This window comes from Scardinius erythrophthalmus (genome assembly GCF_964197995.2).
Source record: "Scardinius erythrophthalmus genome assembly, chromosome: 2".
NCBI classification, from domain to species: Eukaryota; Metazoa; Chordata; class Actinopteri; order Cypriniformes; family Leuciscidae; genus Scardinius; species Scardinius erythrophthalmus.
In genome coordinates, this window is record NC_138222.1 from 47105535 (window position 1) to 47128949 (window position 23415).

Here is a 23415-nt window from a genome sequence, read left to right on the forward strand (position 1 = left end):
TAACATTTTCACAGTGAGACTAAATCTCACGGAGACTCGTGAGATCAAATGTGACTTCAGCGAAAAAAAAAAAAATGGAGGATGATCAACTTCGTTAGCTGGTTCTCCTGGCGTGAGTTTTGTTTTACAGGAAGAAAAACAAAGGAGAAAAAAAGAATATGGGTGATCTTCTTTCTCAATTCTCCACTTTCTTGGCATGTTTGTGGCTGCCCAGTTTCAGGTATACAAGCACGCAACAACCGGTTGGTGAAGCTCGCTCATCTCTCATTGGCTATCGTGTGTATCACGTCAGAGGTAGCCCAATAGAGAGTCGTAAATATCAAACATGTTGGATATTTGCGATCGGGCAGGCTCCGACGAGATCAGGAGCATTAAAATAATCATAATGATATCACACAATTGAGGATATTTTTGGACAAAAAGTCCGTTTTGAGACGTCTCGAATCAGGCCACACCCCCGAGACCATTAGGGGTTGCAAATTGGGCCCAAAATCGGGCTTGAAATCTTCAAGTATGTGGCCAGCCTAATACACTACATTACATTAGAATTTGTAATGTTAAACAAAAGTAACCTGGGGTTACTTCTTGACAAGTTTGGATCTGTTTACTGTCTCCGAGGACCACACTGAGGACAGCGGCTGTCGCAAGCTTACTTTTGTGCGTCAAGTGTGCCAGGACTATCAGCAGACTCCTTTACATCAGTGCAAGGACCTAGAGTCTGTTTTCAATGGATTATGCTGTTCTCTGCAAACGTCTGTGTGTATTTAAAGAGAACGAGAGAGAGAGAAAGAGAGAAAGTGGCCGTGGCGGAATAGAGAACATTGCAGTACTAGCAGGCACACTGTCCTGACCTCACTTAAAGAGACTGTCAAAAGTGCACATGGACACACACACACACACACACACCATGTTCCCGTCTGTTCCGACCTTCACTGGATTCTCGTCATTCATGATGTCAGAGCTCACAGCCTCCAACGTAAGCCTTCTTAGTCAGCCTTAGTTTATATTTGTGAGAGTATTGATGTATTAAAACTGACAAATACTGTCATGTCTATGTTCAAATCGTTTGGACTGAGTTACTCTAATAAACCTACATGATTATAACTGCAGTAGGGATGAATCGTTACTTTTAAACGTTTGTATGCTACAAGTGAAACAAGCACTCTTAAAGGGAAAGAGCTCTAAAAGGGAAAGAGCTCTAAAAGGGTTAAATCTTTGCCATAATCACACTTTAAATTAATGCTAGATGATGGCAAAAGTAGTCTAAATTAAGCAGAAACAATTAAATATCGCCCAATAAATCCAATATCAAAAATGTCTAGTAATTATGAGAAATAAATTTGCAATGCAATGAAACAATGTTACTTTTCATGCAACTGTGCCTTTATTTCTTGTAATAACGACTTTGCTTCTTCTAATTGTGCCTTTATTGTATCATAATTGCGACTATTTTATGCAACTGCTTTTATTTCTGCTAATTGTGAATTTGCTTCTTGTAATAACTGTATTAGGGATGCATCAATAGTAAAATTATTTCAATATTATAATAATCACATTATTATTGTCGTTATTAAGTATAATAACTACAATAATCAATATTAAAAAGCTATACATGTTTGTATAATGAAAAACAATTAAAACACATTAAAAAAAGTAGAGTGCTCCTTAAATCTTTGCCATAGTCTATCGCTATTCTTTTACATTAATGCTAGATAATTGCAAAAGGAGTCTAAAAATTTTATTAGGCAGAAACAATTCAATATCGGGCCAATAAATATCCAATATTGGCAGATACTGATAAATTCTGATATGTACATTCATCACAGATATACATTCACACACACCCTACAGTTAGAATGCAGGTGCACAAGGTTAAAGCACAGCTCAGGGGGCACTTCCACTGGGAGACAGATCAAACACACACACACACGAGCGCCCGCTCAATGCCTCTTACAGGAACCTGGATACACATTAACAGATACACGAGCATATTCAAAGAGAACACAACCGCTAAACAAACGCACATGTGTCCTGATCAACGACATGCAGTAGCACTGTGAGTGTGTGTGTGTGTGAACGCATGTGTGTGCATGTCTGATTGTTTCCGACAGGCAGGAGAGACGAGAGGTAGCAACCATGTGCACATATGTATGCGAGTGTGTGTTTGTGTGGTGCTTTGGAAATAGGTCAGCTTAGGCTGGGTTTAGTGGCACTAGGCCCAGCTCAAGCAGAGAAGAGCCCTGGGGCTCAAACACACACAGATGCATGTGTACATATACACACGCACACACACACACACACACACACACACACACACACACACACACCTCCCTGCTAGCGAAGACAAAGACGAACAGGCATATTACACTACACAAAAGAATTCAAAAGAAAATGCAGATCCAACATATACACACAAATAAATAATGGATGTCACATGCTAAAGGCCGTTCAGTGTTAATCTCGGCAATTAAAGCTACTGTCAAATTATTTTTTTTAGTTGATCAATAAAACGAGACAAAAATGTACATCATGATGATATTAAACCATTTAAATTTTTTGTCAAAAAATGACATCAACAAAGCTCTTACAATGTTTTCACAGAATTTTTTTTTAAAATAATCATATAGCCAATAAAGTTGGGGAATGAAATTAATATATAAAATATAACATTTTTGAATATTTGGTTTGCTAATGATCATTTTATTGACTATAATTAGATGACATTGCATTAGTCGACTAAATGACGCCAAAATTATGATGACAAAATATTAACAATTTAAAAGATATTTTAATCAAAAGAGAAAAAAAAATGTACAATGAACAATTTACAATGTACATGTGCATGCATGCACAATGGCAGTTTAATTAATTATAATGATTTTGTTCTATATTATTGAACGCTGAAGCAGCTCTGATCTCAGTTACACTGTGATGGTTTAAACACAAGTTTCAAATGTACACAAACATACAAGCTCTCTAATTACCAGTGCATGGCTAGTCTTCAGATTGTGAGGAAACTAACACCAATGAGCTTCACCTCACTGTAACATTAACACAACCTGCTGTCTGCCATCACACACGCTTATGCCCATAACTCAAACACATAACTATAAATCAACAGGATGGTTATACAGACAATCATAAAACACATTAGTGAGCACACACATGCACGCTAAACATCATAAATCTTTCTTCCTACAAACATTAACCTAAGTAACCACATATAATTCAAAGAAGAAAACACATTGCGTGCGAGAGCCTTTTAAAAGTGTCTGTGAGAGAGCTTTAGACTGTGAGGATAGAATGTAAAGATGAGCAGATGAACAGATAGAGAGATGATAAATGAAGGGAAGTAGTGAAGGATGGAGAGAAAAAGAGGAAGTGCTTGTGTCTGTTGTACCGGCTGCCCTTAGACCATTACTAAAGGGAACTCCCAATGGAACGACTCAAACACAGTCAGAGTCAAACAAAGGAGAGAAAGAGAGAAGGTGGGTGTGAGGTTTGGTAACCAAAGTACATTACAGAAATTTAACCCTTTCTTGAAGAAAATGACTTTTGTCCAAGCAAACAAAACCACTTAAAAGAGATAGTTCACCTAATAATTCAAATTCAATCATTTACTAAACCACATGTTCGTCGAAAACATCCAAAGAAATTTTTATTTCTTTAGTGGAACACAGAAGATGTTTTGAAGAATGTTCACTCTGCTCTCTTCCATACAATATAAGTGAATGTATGCAGATGTTGTCAAGTTTCAAAAATGACATAAAAGCAACCTGAAATAACCTGTTCACTGTAGTCCAATTCTTCTGAATGATGTGATTCCTTTGTATTAGGAACACGCTGAAATATAAGCAGAAAATTTAAATAATAGAGATAATTTTATGATATTTGGTGCATTTTTAAAAGCGTTTTTAATAAAAGAAGGAAGCACAAACTCTAACCCCTCAAAAATAAAATAATAATAATAATAATAAAATAAAATAAAGTGCCTCTGTCCACGTAGGTGATTCTATCCCCATTTACTTTAACTGTGGAATAGTAGTGAGCTTTCTGCAAAATATCCTAACTTGTGTTCATATTGAAGAAAGAAAGTCATCAGGTCATGGGTCCCTCTATTGTGATACTACCCTATATTGTTAAACTGCTGCAGTCAAACAATCTTATTAGACAAATCGGTTTCATTTTTAGACCAGGAAGAGGTTTTTCTTAAAAAAAAAAAAAACTCGCCCACATATAAACAAACAAATGAATTGACCAAAGAAAAGTGAATGTTTGAGTGTGTGTGAGTGAGTGAGAAGAAAGAGAACTAGCAGGAATTTTGCACCCAAGGTTCACTAATTCCAAGTCCAGCCAACGAGAGAGCGAAGGGAATAAAAGCAGTTCAAATTGCCAGAGTTAGTGCTGGAACGAACACACACACACACACACACACACACACACAGGCTGTCTTGCTGGTCTCAGCCATCCTGTGCTAGTTGTTAAAGCAGTATTAATATTCATGTCGAGGGCTGCTGCTGTCAGTGAGGCAGTTTTAAATGAAGACTCCGACCTTGATCCAATCCATGGGGTCTCTCCTTATCCAATACAAGAATGTGACTTCAAGGCCTCCCTCCCTCTCTCTCTCTCGTTCTTTTTCTTTCTCTTAACGCACACTTTTCCTCAATTTTTTCCATCTCCTAACCTCTCCCCCTTTCACCCCTTCTTTCCTGATTATGCAGACTTGGAGCTGGTGTGTGTGCGTGTCTCCAATCTCTTGTTTGATTTTGCTCACAGACAAGAATGGATCTGCCTTGATAAAGATGGCTGTTCAGAAAGAGCCACAGAGGGATTCAGATTACCTTGATCTCTCTCTCTCTCTCCCTCTCCCTCAGTTTCTTTCTCCTTCTCAGTTTTGGTTGATGAGGTGGGTGTGATACATTTTTAAACTTGATATTGAGAAAAAAAGAACAAAAAAACCCACTTCGAAACAATCGAAACAACCTGAATGTGAAAAGCGACAAACATAAACAAACACAGGACTCGGTCCCATTATGTTATTATCTGGGGTGGCTTTATCTAAATATGTTTTGTAAGATCTAATTTACCTAACAAGATTCTCTTTGCAATGACAGTCGAGAAACTTGACCGCAGATGCAGACAGTCACACTAATGCGGGAGGCGCTGAGAATGCAAAACATACTTGTTCCACTGGCATGGAAAGCAACAACACATGAAATCAGTCTTGCACAGCTGGAAGCATCTGTATTCACACAGGTTTAGCTCAATTCAGAATAGCATAGCATATCTTTATATGGAAGAAACATTAAGAGAAGTACGCTGTTCTGAATTCTGGATGTTTCAGGGCTAAAGATAAAGAAAGGTTTAAGTCAATGTGATTTTTCTAGTAAGCGAAGTTGGGGGTCAGTAAGATGTTTTAACGTTTTTGAGAGAAGTCTCTTATTCACATCAAGGCTGCATTTATTTGTAAATGGCTGCAGAAAGTGCGTCATCAAGGTTGATGTCATAGACGAGACACAACATGTCAGTGGTAACATGGTGGATGTAGTAACCAAAAGTCTCTTATTCCCACCAATGCAGGATATACATTGATCAAATAAACTGTAACAATATTTCACAATATAATTCTAATATGCCGATTTATTAATCTTGAGAAAACAAAACAGTTGTGCTGCTTAATATTTTTGTGATAATTTGTCATGCTACCTTTTTTTCAGGATTCTTTGATGAAAAGAAAAGCATTCGTTTAAAATAGGAATGTTTCGCAACATTATAAATGCATGTAATGTCTCTTTTGATAAATTGAACGTGTCTTTGCTGAATCAAAGTATTAATGTCTTTAAACAAAATCTTCCTGACTCCAAACAGGCTACACTGGTGTGTGTGTGTGTTTAGGTCAGGCTTGGGTCACTGTGCTTGTGTGTGCGTGAGAGAGAGAGAATTTGAGCCAAAGCAGAAACAGTCTCTAAATGGATAACAGCCCAGACAGAGAGTGACAGTTGCACAAAGCTCGTTTTTTTCTCATTCAACCTACACACACGCACTTGAGCATACACTTGTCATCTGCGGTTAAGGTGTATCCCTCTATTCCTCACTTCCCATCTCAGAAGCCCCCTGTCTCTTTATCTCTGCAGGCTAAATAATGGACTTGCATTAGTTGGGTCGGTCTGCTATAGAGCAGAGATCACTCTGATCAATGTCTGCCAAACGGACAGAGCCCACTGCTCAATTTCATTCTCTGATGCTTCGTTCCTCCTTTCTTTATCTCTTCCTTTTGGACTGAATGTGTTCATCTGTTCTTTCTGCCTCCTGTCCTCCACCTTTCCATCTCTCTCTCTCTCTCTCTTTTGGTGGACCCCCTTTCTAATAAATCTCATGAATGGTTCTCTCTCAGTAGCTCTCCCTTAAACGCGTCATAGCAATTACAGCACTCATAAAACGGCGCCATATAGACCTAGACCCTGTGTGTGTGTTTGTGTGTGAGATAACGTCCTTGAGGGGGCAAGAGAAGAGCTGGTTATTGATTGGAGGTCCCTGTACGACACATAGGCTTTTGATTTCTCTTGTAGAGCACTGCTTCTGCCTTGTCCTCAAAACAGTATTCTACAAAGTCAAATAGAGTGGACTATTGACTGGTGCTCACCTACACCATCACAATGAATGACACACTCTTAACTGTTTCTACAGTCACAATAGATTGCATGAAAAAAAGCACTTTAATATGCCACAAAACCAATCTAAGCACCAGCTATGTAAGTTGAGTGTAATTTAGAGTCAATACTTTCACAATAGCATGAGGACACACCACACCTGCTTTTGGTATTTTGGTATTTTAAAATGTCACTGCATTAGATACAAAGATCCAAGCAAATAGCGATTTCCGTAGCAACGTTTACCAATACTACATCCACCATGTTAGCACTGTCATGAATTGTCATGGCTATATTTTTTGCAGCAATTAACAATTATAACAACTTCTTTCAGGTGGCCTCATGGGATAGTCAAGTATTTGAATCGTAACCAAATCTCTTTTTGTGAAGTTGCAATGAAACAGAAGTGACAGGTATTTTCTGCTGTATGGTGATGTACATCTGAATGTAATAAATTATAAAAATAAATTAAAAAAAACTAGGATGGGGTTCTTTCTATCAGCTGACTGAATTTTGAAATGTTGGCATTGTACTCAACAATGAATGCAGATGATTGTGGAGGGCCAGGGTTTACTCAGACTATTTAATTGGAGAAGTCCTGTATATGTCACCACAGAGAAATCTGTCGCTTTCTCTAGATGAGTATTTTGATTAAACATTATGAGGTAAAACAATTAAAATAATAAAAAAAATTAAAGAAATGCATGGATAAGATTTATAACATGCATTTTTGAAATCATTCATGTTGACGTCCAATAAATTGCACTTGATATTTTGTTATACAATGCAAATGTAAAGTAACAATGCAGGTTAAGTAAAATTGTTTAAAGAACTGTGCACCGCATATGTCAACTGGAAGTAACATTTGTTAATAAAAGCTGCCAAAGACTTTTTTCCTTTACAGCAGCCAGCCAGGATGTACATATGTCTCACACCAGATGTAGTGTGGGGCCAACGCTTATTAAAACAGCAATAAAGAAGAGCTTTCATCATGCATATTCTGAATTTTCGAGTGACAAACAGGTATCAAGATGGTTCCTATTATGGGGTGATGAATATAGATTTTTTTCAAAGGCCAATGCTGATAGCAATTGTTACATCTGTCAGCTGCAGGTGCCATCATGTGCCAACTGATGGCAGCCTAGTGCCTCACCGTTTCCATAGACTCTTTTATTCCTGGACTTCATTTCCCAGAAGCCTCTGCTCATTATTAGTTTATCTGTTTCAGCTGTGTCTTGTTTCATTTGATCATCACCCTGTCTATTTAGTCTATGGAAACGGTGAGGGACTAGGCTGCCATCAGTTGGCACATGGTGGCACCTGCAGCTGACAGATGTAACAGCAACAGCCAGATGACCAATGGTGGATATTATCTCAATGTATCTGGTAAAGGCTAATATAATTAGATGTACACATATGCTAAAATATTAACTCAATTAACAAAAACAAAAACTCTGAATACAAAAAAATAGCCATTAAAGGGATAGTTCAATCAAAAATGAAAATTCTGTCATTATTTACTCATCCTCAAGTTGTTCCAAACCTGTATGAATTTCTTTGTTCTGAATAAAACTAAATAAAATATTCTACAAAAGAAGATATTTTGAATGTCGGTGACCAAAAAGTTGATGACACCCCATTGACTTCCATATCTCCAATACCAATGATCTTTAAAACACCAGCATGCCAAAATGTTGGTCAATCAATAGTATTTAGACAGCAGAGAGGCTGATTAAATGCTCTTATTTGTATAGTGGACACCATTTTCAGTCAATACCCTCAAAATGCCAAAATACTGACCTTAATCGGCCTAAGCTGATATATCTGTCTATCAAAGCTCATTACTAATTATAATGACCTTATTTCCATATGTTGGAATATTTATGGATAGCTATGTACTTATCTGACAGCAATGATAGTTTGACATTTATGTTTGAAAGCCTGAAACCATCACCGAAATCACAAGGCAATACAAGAGAAATAAGAACCACTCGAGTATGAGCACACATACTAGAGACAGCCGCACACAGTTGTTAACTTGTGGGATAAAATAAAATCATCTTCTTGGTTAAAGAGAGGTCTGATAATCTGTATGAAGAGGGATTTGATGGAATGAATAAATGCATTAATACTCCAGGCGCTTAGCGTCGCAATCACCCTATTGCAATGCAGAGAGAACTGTGCCCGCGCCACGGCATCAGCGCCGCTTCCAATGTGTCAAATGTTAATGACCTTCCAGGGAGAGGAATCTATCCACATGTTCATTTGTCATTAAGAAGGAATATTTTAACACCAGACGCTCAAGTGCTACAGTGTCACAACAATTTAACATAGTGGGAAAAAGGAGGAGGTGAAGAGAGGGAGGAGGGGAGTTCTGACAGATAAAAAGAGGAAGAATGTATTCCTGCAGCCAGCAACTCTTTAAAGGGGGGGGCAAAAACAAAAATGCTTTGTATCAGCACAAACGCACACACAACGACTGCACCACTGCGCTGCTGCCAATATTTTGTTGTGTCAGTAGGTCAGAGAACAGGGAGCATTATGCGAGAAAGTGCCTCTATTGCTTGAGTGGCATTTAGTATTGTTGTATAACAGAGATGATGCTACTGTTACTGCTTGCTGGGTGCTTGAAGAGGCAATGAAGGCATCTACCCTGCGTCGTTTTGTTCCTACTGAAGAGCAACACGTGCAGCTGTCTTACTCATTGACTCCTACACAACCACATGTACTCAGAAAGTGATGTCATTACCAGCAGCTGCACAAACATACACAGGGAAATCAATGAGCGTATGGCATATTTATTAGGTCCTGATGTGGCAGCATAGAGAAGCCCAGCCCAGCTGTTATAATAGAAAGCAGTGTGAGTGAGGAAAAATCCAGAAAGATCTAACCTATAGAGACATGGAGAAGATCCATAACCTCAGCCAGCTAGTCCTGTGTTCCCACATCAAACTGAAACTAAACGAAACTATTACAACACATACTATTAGAAGAAAATACTTAAGGGGTTCAGCAGAAATACAAAATGGGTAAATTAGGGGACTTGTCCAACTAATGGCAGAGTAACTACCTTGTAAAACAATCCTGATACAAGCTACAGGCTATACCTTGAATAGGTCAACTGATTTGGTTTATAAATGCAGTTGTCAGTATCTAGAAAGCAAGCATTTCTGTTTTAATTTTTTGTGAATTTTATTTCAGCAAGTTTGAATACATCTCATTTGCAGTCACTGAATTAATACTTTATTTTATTCAGCAAAGATGCATTGAATGGGTCAAAAGTTAGGGTTAGGGTTAGAAGAAATATATTTTTTTCAAATAAATGCTGTTTTTTTATTTTTTTTTTATCTCTTTTAATAAGAGAATACTGAATGATCATGGTTTCCATGAAAATACTAAGCAGCACAGTTTTCAACATTGATAAGAAGAAGAAATATTTCTTGAGCACCAAATCAGCATATTAGAATGATTTCTGAAGGATCACACTGAAGCCTGGAGTAATAACTGCTAAAATTTCAGCTTTGCCATCACAGGATGACATTTTTAAATTTCACAATATTACTTGTTACTGTATTTTACAGCCTTGGTGAGCATATAAGAATAAAAAAAGCCCTAACATTTGAACGGTAGCATATATGCATATATGTGACCTTGGACCACAAAACCAGTCATAAGTCGCACAGGTTTATTTGTGGCAATAGCCAAAAATAATTTGTATGAGTCAAAATTATCGATTTTTCTTTTATGCCAAAAATCATTAGGATATTAAGTAAAGATATTTTGTAAATTTCCTAACATACATATATATATATATATATATATATATATATATATATATATATATATATATATATATATATATATATATATATATATATATATATATATATATATATATATATATATATATATATATATATATATATATATATATATATATATATATATGTTTTATATATTTGTTAGTGGATGCAGTAAAATCGCGAACATAAATGGACAACTTTAAACGTGATTTTCTCAATGTTAAGATTTTTTTGCACCCTCAGATTCCAGATTTTCAAATAGTTGTATCTCGGCCAAACATTGTCCTATCCTAACAACCCATACATCAATGGAAAGCTTATTTATTCAACTTTATATGGTGTATACATTTCAATTTCAAAAAAGTGACTCGTGACTTGTTTTGTGGTCCAGGGTCACATGTATATACACACTTGTTTTTGTTTATCATGCCAATTTAAATTGGAATCCTCAAAAAGGTTGTGGTAGACAAGACAGGCCTTACTTTCTCCTCATGAACTCACCTACAACTTTTTATCCCTCCATTTCTTTCAGAATATTTCCCTACCTTGACTGAACCTCTGGAAAATAGCTGTCAATAAAGCCCTATGTCCAGACAGCTGTTTAGTTAGGATTAGTGATGCCCTGTCAAGCAGATGTAGTGGGAGTTGTACAGAGCAAATATCTTTTACCCCCTTTTCCCATAATGTTTTCCCTGTGCTGTCCTTTCACTGACCGATGATTGTTAGCTGTTGTCCTATTGAACAGATAAAGCAATATCTATTGCTAGTGCAGCAGAACAATGTTGGCCGCAGAATCCTTTCAAAACCCATTGGAAAAAAGTATTTAAATCTCAGTGAGAGTGAGTGAGAGAAAGAGAGCAATAAGATTCCCTGGCTGCGCGGTAGCTGTGGAATTTTGGTCCTAGCGGAGAGGAGCTCCAGCTTTCAGAGCGCTGTTTGTTTTGGACGTCTGAGTGAGGTAGAAATATGTTCCTCCAGTCCTTTCCACCTACAGCTCTGTCGCAACAGCAAACAACCCCGCGCGGCACACTGAAACGCACCGCGAGACAGCCGCCATGCCACTTCAGAGAGCGTCGCGTTTGCACAGACACGCTGTAAACACGGATACGGCTCGACTTAAAGCCAATTACTCGCGGAGAATAAAGCCGACTATGAGGAGATAAGTGCGAGATAAGCTTTTTGTTTCCAACGAGGAAATTTCACCTGCATCAAGACAGATATTGATCTTACATTTGGTTTGACAGCAAGTAGCTGAAGTGAAAGTCGTCTGCGGGTGCGTTTTTCTTTGTGCATTCGGTTTTGACACAAATTATGGTAATGTTTACTGTAACGCAAATGAATAAACTCTTTATGAGCAACACGTCAAATTGATAGCAGATAAAACCAAGTGCTGCCTCATTCCTAAAAAACGTGCAAAACACCACCACTGACTTTTGGCTACACTAATTTCTGAAGTGAGCACGATAACAAACGCACAAGAAATCCTCCACTTTGATGTCTCGCCCTATTTTGTGGTTTCGGCAGGGTCTTTAGCGATTTAATTCATCTCAGAGCTCTCCGGGGTTTAGGAAATCTGGGCCAAACAGTGATTGAAGCCATTAGAGCAACCCCTTCAAAAATACTTCAGGGTGTGCATGATTACATGAGATGAAGTAAAGGAAGGGAAAATAAGGGACAAAGAGCATGAATGACTTACTGTCCTCTACTCAAACAGTCTGACCCCTTTAACCAAAAGGTGATTTGTTAGACGTTTATTTGGATTGTCACATTGATGAACTCCTAGCATATTCAATAAAGCATGTAATAGAAAACATGCAGTTATATGTGTTTGTGCACATAAAATTCAGAGCATTGGCAAACCCAGCTTTACCTAATGACCCGGCTCTCAATTACATCATCATCATCTGTTTGTAGGGATCATGGGACAAGAGGTTAAGATACTTATAAAACCCTTCTAACCACCACCTGCAGTAGCCCATACAGACTTCTACAAACGCAATCAGATTTACAGTCCTTTTATAAGTCTATGTAGGAATTCTCAGTTTGCTTCTGGAAACAAATGTTTTAATATTCTGGTAATGGCTGAAGAATGCAGGAGAGGGAAGAGAGTCAGACAAGTATGACTGATTTTTAAATGGTTTTTGTAGTGAATGATTCATTATCTCTCTCTCTCTCTCTCTCACACACACACACACACACACACACACACACACACACACACACACACACACACACACACACACACACACACACACACACACACATGTTCTTTCTTTCTCTACCTCACTCCAAATTTCCTTTCATAAAGAGACTGTCACTGGCATGCAATCACAGTGCGACATGAGCTTGCCCCTCCACCAAAATGAGCATCTCACGCTTTCAATTCCCATGTTCTCTAAAAATAACTTAAAAAAAACCCCCACAAGAGCCACAGAGACATTGATGTGTGTAGAGTTTCTCAAACATAAATGATTCCAACAATAAACAGTTTATCCTTTTGTTGTCTATATCTAGGATTTCCAGTGGCTTTGCATAGGCACATTTGTTGTGTAGACACATTTGTAGCAATTTAAGCTAATTCAAAGTATAATGTGGCCAAAACACTAGTGGTCTTTCTTGACACAGGCAATCAATTTTTTTGGAAACTGCACAACTCTGCAGAAAGCGCAGATTTCCACAGAATTGGAATGCCATTATTCACGACGTCCAACATACTCCCAAACCATTTTATGTTCTTTTAAATAATTTAGGCCTATATTAGAGTTGACATTTTTTTATGGTTTAATGTGGACCGTTTATTGTGAATTAAACACACTTCCTGAGGCTATGCTAATGTTTTTTTCTCTAATTCCTGATAACAGGATTCTAATGTTTAAATCTATCCAGTGAAAGCCCCAGCCCTCTGATGACTCCTCGTCCTTACAAATGGAGGAGGCAGAAAGCAAAACACATGCACAAAAACCATAACATTTGCATTATCATCACACCTCTTTACTTAATTACACTGAGATGTGATGGAAAGGTGTGACACAGAAAGGACAGGCCTTTATCCCTAAGTTTAGCCTTCTGAGAGGCTTCAAGCTGAAACTGAAATGAAAAGGCAATTATGTTTAAATTGATCAGAGTGTATGAAGAGCTATTATTAATCACTTATATCAATTATGGAGACTCCACCCTTCTTCTGGCTGGGGTCACCAGGGTCAAGAAGATCATGCTCTGTGGATGAAATGGCTGGAGACACCTGTATGTGTATGTAACCCGAGTCACTGGGCAAACCACAGCCTACCGTGGTAAAACATTATGTCCGGATCAAGTTACTCAATGAACCCTTCACCACAATCTGTTACTATGGGCTTGCAAATGGACACCTGTGTTCCAGAATGGGCCCATTACTGCCATAGTGGCACTCTCACTGACCTCACCACTTACACGCACATACAGACAAAAAATGATGGATGAAATAATAAAAGGAAGGAATGAAATAAAAAAGAGAAAATATATGTGGGTGTATTTGATGAAGGCTAGAGGAACAATGAAAGAAAAAAACCTAGAAAAGGTAGGTGTCTATCCATCTTCACAGAAAGCAAGTACATGAAAGTGGCAAGCACACACTTGTGATCAAACGTAGACATGCACACATGCGCGCAGACACACACACTCTCTGTTAATGGATGACACAAGGGAGGAGGGAGGAGGGAGTGACCTAGAATACCACTTGCAGACAAGACAATAACGAAACAATGCAGAAGACAGCCCATAATACTCACTAAATTAATGCCGTTACCAGATAGATCGTTACCACAATCGCAGTCATAGATCATTTTAATTCCACATATATTACTTTGTTTCTTTCATCGAGAACACACATAGATAAAAATGTCTTTGTGTATGAATAAATAAAATCCTTCCCCTACCATCTCCAATAATTAATAATTTACACCCCATTCCATTTGTATCCCTTAGAAAGACGAAGGAAAAAGATCGGACTTGTGTAAAACTGCCAAGGTTACTACGACAACTGCTTCTGGGAATGAGTGAAGTGCCATTATGAAGTGCCAGGAATTCTGGGTATTTTTACTTTGGACCGCAGATGAAAGAGCAGCCGTTCGCGTGCGTTCTAGTGGGCATGAGCACTGTTTTTCAGGACCATTCATCACGGTGTATCGTAGTGACACGTTCAAACGAGAAACATTTACTTGTCCTTTTGTTGCAACATGGTTTCTTTGAAGTCTTGTGTGAGTCGTAGTACTGATTAATCTGTGTTCAGCTGCACTCTTGGAAAAACTTTTAACAACCATCAGTTTTTTAAAGTTTAAAATTTTTCTAAAAGCCAGCATCAAAATTGACTGTTAATCTTTTTTCCTTTCTTTTTTTATGTTTCTGATCTTTCATTTTCAGATGACAACACCAAGCTCTCGGATTTTTCTACCCCTCTTCTTCGAGCACAAATCCAACCATACATTTTTAGCTTATTGAATATCCTGTTTCACTCAGAAATATTTCACATTATGTGAAGTAACATGGATTGCATTTGTAGTGTCATGTTGACTTGGGCCCGATGTACACTGTATGGGCAGTACGATATCGGCAGTGATTTTGGGAAAAAATTATTTATATTATCGTAGGGCAAAATTGTATCCTTGGCTACTTCCACACTGCGAGTCTTAGTGCTCAATTCTGATTATAGCTGTTCACATTGTTGTTTTAAATGTGGCCAATATCAGATTCCAGTGTGAACAGATCATTTTCCTGAACTGACCCGCATGCACAAGAGAACGATGACACGTAGCAAAGTCATCCGAAAGTAAACACAAAAGACATTAAAGCAAGCGATTAAGCACTTTTTTATAGCATGATCTGCCGGGGAAGCCAGCAAATTTATGCGCAGGCAATATAAAAAGTTTTTAATATAATATAAAATAGTTTTTAAAAACTTATGATACGAGCCCTCATGATTTGCTAGATCTGTCACTGAAATACCTAGAAGTTCTGACCCAACACTGTCCTTCCACTGACTACCATTGATAACTTCAGGTATGTAAAATCTTTGAAGTGACTCCTATGAGCGCAGAATTGTGGCGAATGTTGCTCTAGTCTAGAGTGACGTAAAAGTAGCATGAATTCCGATATGATCAGACTGAGTTGGCATTGCAAAACATCTCACCTGCACATATGGAAGTGGCCCAAATCGGAATTGAAATGATCAGATTTCATGTGGTTTGAGCGGTTCACACTGTCATAACAAAAACAGATCTGAGTCACATATGAGCAAAAAAATCAGATTCAGGTCACATTTACCTGCAGTCTGAACGCAACCTAGAGTTACATGTTCATCAATGGCCAATTAATGGTCTTTTCACGAACAATGTCCGAAAATTTGGGTTGCACTCCTACAGCTCCCCTCATACAGCTCATGTGCAATGAAGGACCAAAAGGGCTGATTAATATTTTGCATGGTTTTCTATTAGTGTACGCATGCACACCGGCTGTTCAAAGTCCTGCTTCGAGTTTTCCACTAAATGTTTGTCCCAAATTATTGTTAATATACATAATGAATTCCCCCTAGGCTGAAAGATTGCATGTTGTGCATTTAATATCTTTTTGGTGCTTAAATAATGTCTATGCCTTTGCCTGTTTGGTGATTATATTCAATGTTTTGAACTGCCATCTTGAACCTGAGAATGCAAGTACAGAATGACTCGCCCGGTGTGTGATACGATGAGTTGTCTAGCATCGCAATTTCTCGACCGGCTTTGTCAATGCTGAATCATGGCTAAATATCTTGGCTGCAATTTATCATACAGACATGAAGCACTGTAAACATTGCCTAACCCTTCGAGATCACATTGAACAATCTTGACATTGCATTATCTCAAAGAATTAAAAAAAAATATATATATAGTGTATAGCAGGCTTTGAAGAGACATTTTTGTTTTACCAATCCCTAATGAATAGACAGTTGGATTACATAGATTAGAAAATCTGGCCAGCACGAAATGGAAACAGTTGAAACGTGGCTAATCAACCAAGTGCTGAGCAGTGAACATACTCAAACACATTACAGACAATTGGATCTGCTCTTTATGTCACTCATTCAATCACTGTCTCATTGCCCTTCAACAGTACACACACTTTCTGCGATGATATTCTGAGAATGCTTTCTGGAATGTTCAATATTCTCGCTTGTCTATCTGATCAAAGAACGGTTGCAGTTTATTTCATCACTGTTAGCGACTTATAGGGCTTATAGTGAAAGGTAAAACAAACTGTTTCTCATCTACCCCGAGCACATGCCTACATTCTCCAAAAGCAGCCACAGGTTCATTACTGTCTGAGTGTGTAATGATGATGCAAGCGGGAGGCCACTGCTGGTGCCGAACAAAGACCTGTATTCCGTGTGGTGAGACTATAGACAGACAGTGTTGCAACATAGTCTAATTATGAGAGGAGAGAAGAGGGAATCAGGTGGTCTTGAATGATCTTCTATGTTAACTATTAAATTAGCCATGCAAATCAGATGTGCTGAGGTCTATGAAACTAAGAGGGAGAGAGACAAAACGGAATGCTAAACATCCACACCAACACAGCTTAACCACGGCAACTGTCTTGTTCCCCTAGAGCAATACAAATAATCAGAACAAACAGTATCCAAGCAGTTTTGTAGGCATGATGTCATTTAGTGGGTACGTTGAGATTTCCATTTCTCATTGTTTTGTTTTGCCTTTTTCCCAATATTTTTCACGTGACCTTCCCTTTTGCACTCTGGAGAATGCATTGCATGATCTACAAACAAAACACTACTGAACTTAAAAGTGCATTAAGCGATTTCTGAAAACTGCTGTTGAAAGTGGATCGGACCGAGCACCAAAACACACTTGTAGCCAATCAGCAGTAAGGGGTGTGTCCAGGAGAGAGAGAGAGAGTGAGCAAGAGTGAGATTTGAAGACTGTAGAAAGAGAGATGACTGAGAGACATTACAAAAGAGAAAGGGTTATGGAAAAAGAAGGTTTATGATCAGGTATGATCAAGTAAAATAGTTTTTTGCTGTTTCTGTAATGTTGGTGTGCTGCTGGCGACTAACAATGAGCTCTTGCGTACTGTATGTTAATTTGTTCTTCTTCCTTGCTGTTCATTCGTCATCTTCACTTTATTTGTCGTGAAGCATTACTTTAGCTCAATTACATGCAGTTAGAAAAAAGATCAAAACACTTACACCAACTTAAGATGCAACACCAGCAAACCAGCTTAGGTTGATTTCAGATGTTGTTGTTTTTTTAGGGTATTCTAGTTTAACTTCAATCTTACAAATGAAAAGTTACTGATTTGCTCCAAAGATAGCACAAGTTCAAATAACCCCTTTTCCTGGTGCCAAGTAAAAGCAGCATTAAGAACTGAATTTGGGAACTTTTCATTTTTAATATTTAAAACACTTTAGCCTAATTCACCCTCAATGAATAAGCAATAACTTGAGAAGGAGAACAACTCCACTTAGAGGTCTGGAATCAGTCATAAATTTCCCACATATACATGCACAGAAACTTGGCGGCGGTTGTTTCCAAATCGGTGTGTGGAGAGTAAGCAACTTTTTAAAGCAATTTAGCTGCTGATGCAGCTAAAATGAAGCTCCAAATGAATGATGTTGCTTTGGGCTCTCGAGCCATAACAGATGCCGGGTTCACAGGGGGCTTTACAGTAGTTGATTGTCAGAGATAAAGTAAGCAGTCTCTATCTTTATAGCCCTCACGTCCTCTGACATTTTCTCCAGAGGCAGCATATGTTTCTTTGTTGCTAAGCTCTGCTTCTCTGATTCATTCAATAATTTGGGCTTACACATTATAGACTTCATCTTCTCATTCACAGCTGTGCCACTGATTTCGCATTCATATCTTACAAGAATCAGGTGCTTGCAAGCTGTCTTCCATGTGTCAGAGAGACGCTTGGGTTTCCGGAGAGAGTCACTTAAAGCTGGCAAAACTCTGAGGTGAGTGTTCTTCAGCTTTTTGTTTTTGTGCAAAGTGTTGGAGAGAGGAAAATGAATTACTCAACCAAATATTCTGTAAGTGCTCCTGTTTGTTTTCCATCCCTAGGCAACACTGTTATTTCCTGGTGAGGTCTTGCCTGATCACAGTGACGCAGTTTTTCTCTCCTCACCTTAACTTGCTCTCTCTCTGTCCTTCTCACTAACTGACGTTGAATCAGGAAGCCAGAGAGATAGCAGAAACACATGAGGGTTTCCCTTCACGGGTCAACGGCCCATGAGTTTTCCCTCTCGTTCTCGTTTTCTCAGTTCCTTTTCTTTATAAGGAGTCAATACCAACGAACTGCTCTGGAACTGACTGCGTTTCTCTGAATATGTCTAAAAAAAAAGCATAGAATGTACAAGGGTAAACAGACTAAAGATGCTGGAAAAAGAAACTCTATGAATGAATCTAAGATGTTAGTCTTTTATTCATGATATGTGGACACTGATTAGATATGAAAAGGTGTATGTTTATAGACCACAAACTAGGTGTGCATAGTGGCTAAATGCATCCTGGAAGAAGATGCTCCCAGACTTTAATCAGATCCTTTGAAGCTGAGAAAAGAACTCTTATGGCAATTTGGTGGATAATTTGTATGAATTCATTTCAATTGTACGTTTTCATATACACTGACAGTTAGGTTTATCGGTCGGTCTTCATGCTTACTTTTTTTTTTCTAAAAAGGTGCAAGTTTTCGTACAATTCACATCATACAAATTCATCGCCACCTTTTAAAATAGTTGTTTTCTCGTGAGATTGAGTTGGGCAAACACAATTAAAGTATTTTTATGATTAATTATTGATTTAACTTCCAAGGACTCTTCTAAACACTCATGACAATGAGGAAGAAATGTCCATCAACCACTACAAAACACCTGGCCTAGGACAGTCCAACCTTTCTCTCTTCTTCTTTGTCTAGATCAGAATCACTTCAACACCCTGCTATCTCTATCTCTCCCTCCCATCCTTATCTGTCTCCTCGATCCACCATATGGCTCCCTCTGCAAATCAGCACAATTTCATCCTTGTCTCCTCACGAAGGAAAAACGACTCGAGTCACTCAAGGTGATGCACTGAGAACGATTCTTAGTTAGCGCGGGAAAATGACAGAGCGATTGTTTGTGGTGTGAGGGTGTGCTGAGTCTCGCTCTTTGAAGACTGCTTTTGAACTCACAAACACCATCTCTCTACAAAGAAAAAAAACCCCTCAGAGTTAAATTCCTTCGCACAAGCCCTGACTCAGTGATCTCATCCTAGAAACGTCGGTAAGATAAAAGTTGGATGTGTTGTTTTAAACTTTCGCCTAACTTTGAGGTGAGATCCAAGTGTATTCACGAGCGCTGCTCGCATTACAGTGAACCGCTCTGTGCGTGCACGAGATCTGAAGACTAGCGCGCGCATTCCACTCCGGCTCTTTTATTCATCCGTCAACAGCAGCTTCAAAGCGCACTGACTCATTTGGCCACAGATCAGTTCAAATCGAGTGGAGCAGAAAGATCCGGTGCGGGAAATCTACAACTGTTATATTTGTTTCCAGATAAACAAATTCGCTTTACTCAGAAGAGCTCAGAATTTTAGCATAAAATAGGCTACTTGTAGGTATACTTATATTTAGGTTATCGTATAAAATACTTTTATTTTAAAGTATGATATATTATTTTAATAATTTATATTTAATTATATTATATAGGCAAATGATTAATGAGCAGGCGACGATCAATGACCCACTTCAAAATATTGAAACCCATAACCTGGGATAAAGAGGACAGCGGGGTTACGTGGGCGGGACCTGCTAGAAAATGTATAGGCTATAAATGACTCTCATGTCAAGAAACATTCTCAGAAAATGATTGATATAGGCCAATTGTAGCCTAACCCACAACTGCATTGGAATATTTTATTAATAGCCTAACCATTTGCAATTTTTTTCTTTATGACAATTGAGGCTCATGCTTGTTAATGTTAGAGAAAACGATCCTATAGGCTACTACCGAGGAAACTCCCTGTCGAACTACAGGGAAACTTATGATAGCCTACTGAGAATCTGGGACTGTCCAGCGGGGGTAAACATGCTGTATCTGTGGAAATACAATAATAGCTTTCGGAAATGTGTTTGGGCAAATCCATGACAAAGCGAAGGCGGAGGGGAGCAGCGCGTAAATCAGACTCGTCATTGAACGATCTCCTTTATAGTTTATTGATCGACAAGAAACGGAACTACGAGGGATCTCAAGCGTGTTCTAAAACAGACAGTCATATAGACACTTCGCGGTTATTTATATGATAAACGGTGATATATGCCGCCTGCCTTATAGTCTTTCTTATTTCTTATAAACCCTCCGCCACCTTTATAATCCCATTACGTATTCTGCTATAGCTCGGCTTAATCCTGGACACACTGGCAGTCCTGTCCCGCATTTCATCCACCGTCTGTCTCTCTTATCTCTCATCTCTCAGCAATCCACATTAACTGTTAAACACTAGGCTTAAACGCAGCCGCAATTCCGACAGTGCAAACTCACATTATCGCTCATTTTGAGATGATTTAGTACAAAGCGTCTGCAGCCCCGGAGCCGCGCTCTCGTCCAAGTCCCCAGTTCTCAGTCTTTTGTTAGCGAGCGCAGCCCCGCTGAGTGTCTGATAAATGCCATTTCATTCCAACAAGCAGACCACATGCTGCTTAAACAGTGTGGGGCTTTTACCTCTCTGACTCTACATTGCCTTCAGCCGTATGTATGAAAACAAAGGTTTTATCAATCGTCAAGTTGCCTTGCAAGCTTCGATAAAGCAAGCAATGGTGCTGCTACCCGTTTAAATGACTGCGCTGATAGGATCCTCTAGTCTTTCTTAACCTGCTATTTTTCTGAATCAGTTTTTCATAGCAGTTATGGAAAGCATTTCAACTAACTTGTATCTATTATGTTACGGGTGCATATTTTTAAAAGTAATCAAATTGACATATTCATTAGCTAAGTAGCCCTCTTATTCATATAGTGACTAGAATCTATTCAATTAGTCACCAGTAGCTACTTCCTCTGCTAGTCACTAGCCTATCCCAGTCGTGACAAATAAGAACCATTCCATTGCTAACAGTGGCAAACTGCACCGTCTAAAAAATAGTAGTTTTATTAGTATAGTAGCAGTAGTTATAATTAGTATATTGCATATTTACTAGCCTACTTATTTAAAAGACAGTCTCCTATCTTGCTCAATTGCTACCAGTAACCATCCCTTTTGTTACTTGTCATGACCAGTCAGAATGGCTACTTGATAATTCATCTAAAATACTAGCAAATTCAATATAGCTTAATGGAACTTCCTCGGAGTGTGTGCGTAAAAGCTTGAGACAGCGTCAGTTAATCTTGATGCAGCCTTCAAGCATGTCATCTAATCTCTGTCTGCTTTATCTTACACACACAAAACCATGGGATTTCTCCACTCAAGTTTCCAAACTTCACTGTGGACCTCAAGCATAACAGTAGGAGTGTTACAGTTTAAAAAGCACTACTGCGTAAAAAGCCAGCGTGGATGTGTGCAAGGTGCGCGTACTGACAAAGTGACATACATAAGCGGGGTTTAGTAGTAAACACCAAATGATCGAAACATTATTGCGAACCACCATTCAAAGCAATCCAATAATATGAAACTCAGAAACTCACTAATGGGTCCATGCGAGGTGAGTCTAGCCGCTGGGAGACCAGAAGCATCTTGGAGTGCGGGTAAACCACGTAGCCACTGTTAAATCCACTTTGTTTCAGTATGTGTAAACTGTCTTACAAAGAAAAGCCTGATTTGGGAATCTACTAAAATATGGTTAGTATAAGTCTGGAAACTGTGCTTTCGCCCAGTTGTGTGCGCGATGAGCAACAAGGAGTGAGGATTGTGTCCAAACGAAAGCTAATCTGACATTCCGTTCAAGCGCCAGTCATGTTGATTCTCTTGAACAGGGACTAATAACACAAACGTCTGTATCAGCTCTCGCTCTACACGGCCACTTACGATCAGAGAGCTCTGTATCTTCCTGACTGGTGGGCGGAGTCAGTCCGTCTATAGGACGCTCCTCTGCGCGATGTCACAGAGGAGGAGGAGACGCAGATGTTCCACTTGCCGTCTGCACTTAAAGGGACATTACGTCCCTCCACAGCGATTCTGATTGGCGACTCTGTGCACTGGTTCACACGCGTATGGGCTTTTCACAATAGTGCTTGGGGATTTTGATTCATCCCTGTGAGTCGAATCTTTTAAATCTGCCCACAAAAAAAAAAAAAAACTCCTGTTGGTCTTTTTGAGTGTTATGCTTGAGTCACTGAACTATTTATTCAATCGAATCATAAAATAAATAGCCTAGATCAGGGGTACTCAATCCTGTTCCTGGAGATCTTCCTTCCTGCAAAATTCAGCTCCAATCCTGGTTGACTTAGGGAAAAAGTAATCTAAAAGCAATCAGAAAGTAGTCCAACTCTATTACCTTAATTTTGTAATGTAATTGATAAGGTTACTAACTATTAATTTTTGTCATGTAATTTGGAATCAGTGACCCACTATAATTTGTAAGTAATCTACCCAGCATGGTCCATTGATCAATGTTGTGGAAAGTTACTTTTAAAAGTAACGAATTACAATATTATGTTACTCCCTAAAAAAGTAACTAATTTGCTACAAATGTAACAACTAATGTGTTACATTATTGTGTTACATTACTTTTTCTCACCTTGGCTGGGATTGCTTGTTTGTTTTTTAATAAAAAAATAATAATAATAATTCACACCAAAAGTGAAATGAATAAGCCCCAGGCTGAAGGAAATGCACATTTACACCTATACAGTAGAGGGCGCAGCTCAAACAAACATCTGTGCTGCCATTCTGGATTAAAGAAGAATGGGACTTTTTTTTTTTTTTTTTACAAATGAAAAACAAATGTGATGTTTATCTAGTCATTTT

The 23415-nt window shown here is 38.5% G+C and overlaps 1 protein-coding gene across 1 annotated transcript in view; it reads right to left on the bottom strand.

Moving 5' to 3' along the window:
- Positions 1 to 22461, bottom strand: part of LOC308682446 (uncharacterized protein) — a 72706-nt gene extending 50245 nt beyond the window's left edge. The window contains exon 1 of the mRNA XM_081352170.1: positions 22134 to 22461. Coding sequence (XP_081208296.1) covers positions 22134 to 22181 — 48 coding nt within the window. The 5' untranslated portion in view covers positions 22182 to 22461. The remainder of the gene's footprint in view (positions 1 to 22133) is intronic.
- Between the last annotated feature and the right edge of the window lie 954 nt (positions 22462 to 23415).